The sequence below is a fragment of the Anas platyrhynchos genome, chromosome 13 (genome assembly GCF_047663525.1).
Source record: "Anas platyrhynchos isolate ZD024472 breed Pekin duck chromosome 13, IASCAAS_PekinDuck_T2T, whole genome shotgun sequence".
NCBI classification, from domain to species: domain Eukaryota; kingdom Metazoa; phylum Chordata; class Aves; order Anseriformes; family Anatidae; genus Anas; species Anas platyrhynchos.
This window is the reverse complement of record NC_092599.1, coordinates 4,171,819-4,181,667: the sequence shown is the minus strand read 5'-3', so window position 1 is coordinate 4,181,667 and position 9,849 is coordinate 4,171,819. Positions and strand designations below refer to the sequence as shown.

Here is a 9,849-nt window from a genome sequence, read left to right as displayed (position 1 = left end):
GCCTGTGGTGTGGCCCCTCTGGGAGCACTGGTGCCACTGGTGTGTCCCCAGTACCAGGGGGCTCGGGCATGAAGGGGCTTCGCCTCACTGCTGCCAGCACCGGGGGGGGAACAGAGCTGGCCAGCCCTGCTGCCAAGTGCTTGTGTAACAACACATCCATGCTCCCAGCTGTACCAAAACCGTGCTTTTTAGACTTCTTCATTTATCCATTTAACCCACTCATTCCATTTTTAAAGAATACTTAAGGACGGGTTTATTCTGGTGCAGCTTAATTCCTGATGTTTCTGGTTTCAGTCTTTTTTTCCCTTTCCATTGATCGGGCCAAAAAAATAAAGTAGTGCCATCTCCCCGCAAGCTGCATGAACTCAATTAAGCTGATTTAAAGCACTCGGCGCTAACGGGGCTGATTTACTGCCCTCTGCTAAGCTCCGAGCAGCTGCGCGGCCGCCTCCACGCCAGGACTCGGCACTCCCCTGCCTGCAGCTCCCACCGGCGGCCCCCAGCCCCTGCCCCAGGCCAGGGCAGGACCAAACCACATTTACAGGGATGCCCAGAGCCACTACAGCAACAGGTGACAGACTTTTGAACCAAAGCCTGCGTGGCAGCACCACGATCAGGCTGCTTTTCCCACAAAATACCCTTTTTTGGGCAGCAGGGACGTAGCTCTTGGTTTACATTTTCGTGTTTGTTGGCTGCCCGGGAGCTTTTCCTTCTATTTCTCATCGCACCTCACCAACGAGGCTGTTCCCAAAGCTCTGAGCTGTGTTTTTTGTTAGGATATAGAGCTCTGGGGAAGCATTGGCACCACCTGGGGCATAACGGGGCAGCGCTGGGCCCACACAGCCTCACCCGGCTCTGCACAACAAGGAGATCCAGCGTAATTTGCAGAACTAATCATTACTAATAACCAACATCACCACGGCAGAGTAACCACAGCAGCCCACAGCGGGCTGGGAACAGTCGGGAGCAAGCAGGACCCTCGGCCGGGTGATTCCTGCCTGGGGAAAGAAAGGGGCAGCCCTCACCTCAGCCACCTCCAGAGCGAAACGCGTGGGCTCTCCGCGGTGCTGCTCTCGAGGAATGGCACCAGCTGCACGTTCCTCGTCGGGGGCAGCAGAACAGAGCCACAGCACCGAGGTCCCCTGTTGGGACGGGTCGTGGGGAGGAACCACGGCGAGGCAGGGCCTGTGCCGATGGCATCGGTCGCTATAAATCACCACGTCAGCAGTGCCGGTGCGGCAGTCTGCAGGTTCACACCTCATTAAGTTTCCAAGTGCCAAATTAATCAATGGGGTTCAGCACAACTGTTCTTAATTAATTGCCGTAGCGATGGAGAAAAGCAATGGCAGAAGAGAAGGAGAACTTGCTGCCAGCAGCAGCTTACGCAGAGCGAAACTCCCCTTCTGACTCGGCGGCGGGCTGGGGACGCCCCCGCCAACCTCAGCCTGCTGGGGGCTACTTCGGGGCTGGGGTGGAGAGCAAATAGGGGCTGGTGGCTTGCAGAGCCTTTCCACAGGCTCCTTGGTGGGTTTCGCAGGTTGGCAGTTGTTTATTTTTCAATTATTATTAAGATTAAGCTGAATCCTGTCCACTTTGCCCAAAGCAAGATGCAAACCCAGCTGTGAGGGAAGGAGAGGTGGGTGCTGTGCTCTCACCTTCACGGTGCCCCCACCTTGCTCAGTACAATTTGTGATGTCAGGGTATGGTAAGGACATGGGGTTGAGCTTCGGGGACAGAGCCCAGGAGGGACAGGACTACCCCAAACACGATGCCCATGTCCTTGTGGGCTGCTTTCCCCCCCATGCAGCAGCCACCACGGCACCGGGTCCCATCCACACCAACACGGGCACAGACGTGCCCAGGGGCATCATTATCTTCCCATGACGGCCCAAATCCGACTGATTCTTTTAATGGACTGCTCTGGGACCTCGCCTGCTTCTGTGGATTAATTTGAGCCATGCCTCCCACCAGCTCGGTGCATCATTATTTTCCTTAGTTTCTCTTTTTCCCATATAAGTCCATACTAAATTAGCAAAGCTGACAATCCATTAAGCAAAAATGGTCTTAAACCGTGTTCCTAAGCCCCACACTTCCTGTGCTAGTAACCAGGGATACAAAAAAATATTATTTCTAGTTCAGTTTTGATATGTTGAGGGGGGAAAAAAATGTGGGCTTAAAGAATTCATGGAGGTTACATCCAAATCTCTGTCCAAAAATATCTGCACAGCATTAAAGCTCCAAAAGTGTATTGTTTTGGCGCTAGAGAAGAGGTCCAAGACACGCCTATCTTACACGGTCATGAATAATTACATGGTGTAATTATTCATAACTCGAGTCCCAGAGGAGCACAGCCTTGTAGCATAACCACATTAGCATCACTGCCTTCTGGGGGGCAGAGGCTTCACCCAGCTTCCAGGCAACGCTGTCCCGCTTCCTCCTGCCCTGCTGGTCCTGCAGCACTGTGAGCAGGGCAGGGGGCAGGAGGAGCTCCGTGCTGGTGCCTCACACCAAATCCTGCCACACAAAGCACGGCTCCTGTCTCGCAGCTCACCACCACCACCAAAGTGGGCTCCCAGCGCAGACGCTCTGACCTTGGCGGCTTCTACGCTTCTCCGTTCTGCTTTTAAAATTAATCATCTCATTCCAGGTAAGTGCTTTTGAATTCCGCCGAGTGGGACGTGACTCTCGCTGACTGAGACGTGCAGGTCTCAGCAGGGAAATAGAGTCGGCACAGCTCCGCTCCCCGGTCGCTTCCAAGGCTCCAGTCGCGCTCACCTGCGCTAATTTTAAACGGGAAGCCTCGCTGCAGGGTAATTAAGCACATGAGGAGCTCCGCAGAGCTGCCTGTCAGCACCTGGCGGTGGGATTCCCCTGCCAGAGGCACCTGCTCGCTGGTAATTCCTCCTCCCCGCTTCCCTCCTCGCTCCCCAGCTTCATCCCGAGGAGCAGATGGAGCCGTCACCCTCCTCCTCCTCCCGCAAGGCCCCCCGCTGCTACCCTGCGCCTGGCGCAGCGGTAATGCACGTAATTAAGCAAATCAGTGGACAATGCAGCGTATTAGAGTAGGAGGAGTCGCATCAAGGCAAAACACGAACCCCAATTTATCTGCCGCAGGAAACGGGACGCTGCTGCCCGACTGCCAAAAATCGCAGCCATGAGGTGAAACACGGCGACGGCACCGGCAGGAAAGGTGCTGCAAGCGGGTCGCTGCCTGGAGGGCTCAGAGCACTTCGTTCTCCTCCTGGCACGTGATTTATGCCTCAAACACCCGTTTCTATTCACGTGCTGCACCCCCAGCCCCTTGCACACCCAAGCTAGGCAGGGTGATGGCTGCTGATGTTCACCTCGCCGCTGGCACCAGGCTGAACGGCACAGCTGAAGGCTGCAAAACCCTTGCAGCGAGGAGCTTTGGGCAGCCTGGCGTGGGCTCACCCCTGCAGCAGATGAGGGGAGGTGTGGGACGCAGGACGTGCCCACGTAGGAGCACGGGGCTGAGCCCCACGCGGCGTTACGCAGAGCGGTGCAAGCCAAAGCGGTGCCGAGAGCTGGAGAGGCCATTACAGTTCTTGGCTTCTTCAGAGAAGGGGCTCCGCCTGCCAAGAGGAAACACCAGGGGTGTGATTCCAGCGCTGCAAACAGCCTCACACACACAGCGGGGTTTATCCCAGCCTATAAACTGGAGCACGGCCGTGCAGGGACCGCCCGAGAAGCCCAGCCCTTCCCCCAGAGCACCGCGGTGCTGCTCAAATGGTGGGCAGCCCTCACACGTCCCGCCGGGCAGGGGGCACTTCCAGATCTGTCCACACACAGCGGGACAAAGGGCCAAGCCCTCGGGTGTTGCTGGGTGGCTCTTTGTTCTCCTCTGACTTTTTGGGCTGTTTTCTGACACTTTCACAGGATTTTGTCTTTGGCCCTAAGTGACTTCGCGAAGTGGGTCAGGACTGCGAAACCCGGGGTGCTTTTCCATGCCAAGCACTGCCCGGCTCTACCTGGCTGAAGGAGCAGAGCTCTGCCAACGGCCAAGCCCTCGCACAGCTTTTGTTCCTGTCCTCGAGCATCCTGCAAAGCACCGTCCGCTGTGCTGAGCCGTGCTGTGGCTTCTGAACACGAGACATCCAATAAAATGCAAACCAACATTACCAAACTCATTTCAGATACGATCTAAGCCAGGTCTGCAAACGCAGTAGTTGTGGAAATCGTACTGTCACTTCTCCAAAGCCGAGGAATATAAAAATAGTTTGATTTATGGGTACCACAATTCTACAACCCCAATTTATTTTGTCAATGTGAGATCGTGCCTCGCACACGCCTGCATAACCACAGCCTGCAGCCACTCACCACGAGAAAGGAGAGAGACAGCTCCACGACAGCAACCCTTCAAACGTACCGATCTGCTCTGCTGACCAGAGAGCTACAAATGTCATCCACGGCTGAAATATTTAATAAGAAGCTTGCAAGTTCACCCAGGCCGCTTGCCATGCTCACAGGACACCCCAGGAGGGGGCACCGGGTTTGTAGCACCACCAGATGCGAGCGCAGCAATCCCACGGTCGGTTCATTCCCCTGGCTTATCTTTTCGCAGCTTTGGAGTGCATTCTTCCTTATCTTGGAGACAAATGGCCTCCACGGAGAGCTCTGAACAGCAGAGCTATTTATCTGTTTGACATGTGTTTCCCTGTTTGTTTTCTCCAGCCTTGAGACAATCAGCCCCAGCTCTGACACCGCTCAGCTGTGCCAGTGGCGGGGGCTGCCCGGCCCCTTCACTCCAGGGCTGTGAATCAATTTCTTTGCCATATTCATCACTGACTGTAGTAAATCAAGCCTAATCGATGCTTTCTTCTTTTGACATAGAACAAAGTCTCTATAAACTTTTCAGAAAGCTGGCTAGAGGGGAAAAAAAAAAAAAAAAAAAAAAAAAAAAAAAAAAAAAAGGAAAAGAAAAAGAAAAAGAAAAATCAATTCAGCTCTGTATTTTTCTTTCAGGAAACAAATGAAGAGGTGGCAGTGTCCCGGGGGTGACATTGTCTCCACCAAAAGAAAATAAGGAGGAAAAGAATTTTTATCTGATTGTTTCCAGTAGTCCACTTGTTGCTCTTAGCACAGAAACCTAACCCTAGTCCTAAAGCACATCAACCAGCCTAACCCAAGCACATCTGCATGTTCTCAGGGGCTGTTCCTGGCCCCACGTGCTGCTCATGCTGCACCTTCCTGCTGCCAAGCACATGGACACGCTGGGTAACACAGCCACAGGGAATTCTCATCCCTTAATAAGGAAAAGCTTCGTATCCTGCTGCTGCAAAAGTCACTTCCAGCGGTTGTAAAATTGCCAATCAATGTAAAAATCAACATTCGTTGTCAGTTCCACAACCACTAAACAGGATTTTGGAAAAAGGCAGTGATGAACATCAAAATGACCCCAAGTGGAAGTTACTTGGGTATAGGACTGGGTCCTGGCATACCCACAACACAGCACATTTCCCCAGGTGCAGGCACACAGAGCAGCAGCAGGAACAGCCAGAGGGACAGGCAGCACGCAGCAGACCTGCAATAACAGCACAGGCACCGTTACGTTTTAGGAGGCAGAAACAGAGCTCACCTGTACAAGGCCTCAAAGGTGAGGACACACCTGATGGCATCAAAGCTCTGTGAGTTAACGTGTGTGCATCCTGTTCTCATCCGGACTCCATCACAGTGTCATGTCCTATGGGCACTGAAGGTATTGACACCCAAAGGGGATTCACACAGACATCATGCAAAATGCTCCCAAGTGGCATTCAAAAGCATGCTTTTAGATGGGGAAAGAACACGTAGATAAACTAAATATGTTGTCTTCCCTACTTGACAGCCAGTCCCCACAAATTAAATGGGACTACTGGAAAAAGGTACTTTTAATAGTCTGCCACAAAATTGGTAAAAGGAAAAGAAAAAAGAGCTGAAGATACAGGACACTACAAATGCCTATTAATTTGTAGGGTGTATATTTCCTAACTCACACTAATTTAAGGTTCTCCAGCCCATGTTCAACTGAAGGAAGTTTGTGTTCACACCTGTAATCTGGGGAGGGAGGGAGGAAGGCTACTTTTTTCCCTTAAACACATTTTTTCACTCAGACATACACCGCGTAATTGCAGCTACAGCGTAGATTTTATTGCTAGCATTTAGAAGAGTAAGTGCTCCCTGACATGATGGGAAAGGTTCCTCCCCTGGGGAATGGAACACAGAGGCTAATTAAGCGACCGGTAGGTATTTAAGGACATAAAAAATAGCAGCAGGTCGGGGCTGCAGTTCTCACCAAAAAGGAGTCGGCAGAGGAACAGAACTGAACAGAACTAGCCTGCTGCTTTCCAGCAGGGTACAGAGCACTGGGGAAGAACAAGTCTTCAAGCACAGGATTTTTATGTTTTATAATAATAAAAAGGTTGAAAAGTAAGCATAGAATGGTTTGGAGCGGAAGGGACCTTAAAAATCACCTCCTTCCAATGCCCCCTGCCCCAGGCAGGGACACCTCCCACTAGACCAGGTCCCTCACTCACAGCTTGCTCCTCCCGAGCTGTTCAACAGGTAAGTCACAAAGCTGGGTTGAGACAGAGCAGGTTTGCTTGCAGTCCTGTACTAAAGACCACTGCACGATGTTGTTTCTTCATTTTGGTTAACACTACTTCAGTGAGAAGAGCATACACAGACAGAAGAAATAATAATTAGGACTTAATGAAAAAGCAGTAGCCGTGCTCACGTGTGGAAACATTTCAAGTTAGATGAAAGAGTGAAGTTACCTCAGCACTTCTGATGTGTTAAGAACTGCAGAAATAAGCTATGAGCTCTATCTTGCACTGAAAAATTTGCTTTATTTTCGCACAAAAATAGAAACATCTTATTAACAGAATTTACATTTTTAACATTATAACCATTTTTGAAGTGGTTAGCTACGAACCATTTCAAAATGAAAATAGCAGAAAACATGAAATACAAACGTAACAGGAGTATTTCTCCAAGTAAATGCAAACATCTAAAGGTATCTTTAATGAGTCTGCAACTGACTTCAGTTGTGATTAAGGACATAATTCTACTAAACAAGCTTAACAAAAACTTTTTTTTTAAAGCAAAAACTTTTTTAATATAAAAGTTCCCTGAAATTACACGTTCCCTCACGTAGAGATCAAACCTGACTCTGTAAAACCAAAGAAGAAAAATAAAAAAGTGAGGCTATCATACATTCACATCCATTCTTTTCAAAGCAGTCTTGTCCTCCAGACTGTCAACACAAAGAAGAAAAATATCAGCTTCTCTCTGCAGCTCAGCATAGCCTTGGGAACACCTCATTACAGCACCAAGCTGTGTTGCTATTGGGTCACACTGCTCTAACATGGTCCCTTAGTCTTCATCTTCATTTGTACTGCAAAGAAAAAGCAAAGGATTTGTCTTTGAAGGCACCTCCAAGAAATTTCCCTTCCCAGTAGAAGCTTCCGAATACTTGTCAGGTTCAGACACATGGTTTTCTTCTTGTTCCCGTAAAGCAAAGCAACTTGCAGCAGCCAGTTCTTCAGGCTGTTCTGAAAGACTAATTGCAGTGTGCATTTGCTTTTCTAATTCTTCTATCAATTTTCCAGGAACAGACATAGATTGCAAAGAAGCCTTTGATTTTTCATCACTAACCTCAACCATCGAAGTGTTTGCGACTTGCCTTAATCCATTACAGTCAATAAGTGGAGCTGTCCCCTCCTCTTGAAGCACGCCTTGTGAAGAATTTATTTTCCCATCTTCACCGGCTGAGGACTCTTGCTCATCTGAATCAGAGCCTTCTGTCTCAGATGAAGTGCTGCTCGATTCTTCAGAGTCACTTGTCTCCGACTCAGAGGAAGGCAGCTGTTGCCTGGAAACTGCAGCAGCAGCTTTCAAGTGTCTCTCCTCTTCTTGTACCAGCAGCGCTGCTGCTTCCAGCTCTTCCAGCTCAAATCCGAGGTGGGACTTAGCCAGTGCGGTTTTCTGCAAGGATTCAGAAAGTGCAGCCAACTTTTTTGACCTTTAAACAAGAACAAAACATATTTAATGTTACGAACAGAACATTCCCATTTGATAATGAGAACAAATCAAACATTTCTACTATTCACTTGGTTTGCAAACAACTTCCTATTTCAGTTATAACTGTAAAAGTTACACAAAAGTATCCAAAGTACTGGTGATTACGATTATTCTGAGCAATTTTTCTTATACGGCTAAGCAATATCCCACTGAAAGCCTTCAGTGACATTTTCAGGAAAAAACACTGCTTTGTTGTTTCAGCAATACACGGTAAACTACTGGTTTCACAGGGATTCTCAAAACACCGATCTCAGAACAAATCTTTTCAGGGTTGCTGTCTTTAGCAGTGACCTCTGCAGTATTTGGCTTATTGGATTAAGTTAAAATGCAGCAGAATCATTTTGTTTTACTGCCCTTCCAGATGTCTGCTAAACACAGATGAACTGATAGAGCAGAGTTGATCAAGTCCATCTCAGTGGGTTGTCTTCATTATTTAAATGCCTAATTTTTTACCGTTAACTCTCCCAGAACTATCTGATGCCTTCAAATCTTATACTGGTTACAGATTTATCCACCTCTTAACTCTGACCGACCTCTCTAAGAAACACAAATGACAGTCAATAATAAGCTGACTCTGCAGAACGGCACGCTCCTAACGAGCATCATCAGTCTCTGGGAATGCAGCTCTGCTTGTATGCAACCAAGTGACATTCATTTCATACATAAAAGTAATTCACTACACTGAATTGTATTGAAAACTTCAGCACTGCAACTCCAAACAAAAAGCAGGACAACTCTTAACTGAAACTGCAAGTTTCTCCTCTGAGAAGTTCATGCTAGCTCCCTCCAATGTACAGCGCCTGGTGACCACCTTCCACAAAACTTTTCCTTTGCTTAGGAAGCATTTTCAGAAATCATCTTTTAGAGCTCTGCTCTGCTATCCTCCGTCCAGTCCCTCTTCTGCTAATTTTGAAGGCTTCTTTAAAACCTGCCTCTTCAGAGGAGGCGGATCTTCCCTTCCCCTCCTCTACAAAGAGGAAACAATCCTCATTTTTAAAGGTTATTTGAAATTAAATCTCACCTTCTCTCAGAAAACATATACACACACTTTCTAGGATCTACATTAAAATATATATATTCAGGAAAAACGTACACAATTTAGATTTGAGTTGTGTTAGTAAATGAGTATAAAACGAGACAATAGTTACAAAAAAAATTCAGGATATACTGACAGAATCCATAGCCATACTCCAGGCCTCCGGGAATCAATCTTTCCTGTCTGAAAGTTTGAGAAAAATATTCTGCACCTATGCTATTTATCCTACACTTGGTTTCTCTGATATCTTCTCTTCACTTCTCAACTACCTTGGTGCATCCACGAGGTGTCCAACACACTGTGTTTTAACCTGCATTTGTGCGACAGCTGAAATGGAAGTGAAGAAAGCTATCGGGACCGTTCAGATAAGCACCACTCCTAAAGCAGGCACGTTACCTCAGCTCCTGATCTTTGGAGCAGCCCTATCCATTTCCTCAAGTGCTCTGGAGTCAGCACGTGCTTTACCAGAAAAGGGCATCGTGGATTTAAAAACAGAACAAAAAGCAAGGGAATGCCTGGAACTGGGGTGGGGGGGGACACCACCACACAGAGGGGAAACCAGGTATAAAACCAGCAAGCATACATCCTGTTTCTTGTTGTAGAGTTTTGCCCCAGACTATCAATCAACTTTTCACCACTTCCTGCAACAGCAGGTCTGCTATAAATCCTGCAGTAACTGACTGGCTTTCATTTCCTCTGCCAAACCCTGCTAACCTGCAAGGCACGACACGCTG

At 48.4% G+C, this 9,849-nt stretch overlaps 1 protein-coding gene across 6 annotated transcripts in view; it reads right to left on the bottom strand.

The window, feature by feature from the left end:
* Window positions 1-6,830: 6,830 nt before the first annotated feature.
* SHQ1 (SHQ1, H/ACA ribonucleoprotein assembly factor) overlaps window positions 6,831-9,849 on the bottom strand; it is a 47,371-nt gene continuing 44,352 nt past the window's right edge. For 3 of the 6 annotated variants that reach the window (XM_027467619.3, XM_027467617.3, XM_027467618.3), the window contains one exon: window positions 6,831-8,020. In XM_027467619.3, the coding sequence (XP_027323420.1) occupies window positions 7,372-8,020 (649 nt within the window). In that variant the 3' untranslated portion in view covers window positions 6,831-7,371. The remainder of the gene's footprint in view (window positions 8,021-9,849) is intronic. The other 3 variants (XM_027467620.3, XM_027467621.3, XR_011812479.1) reach the window with 3 other exon arrangements.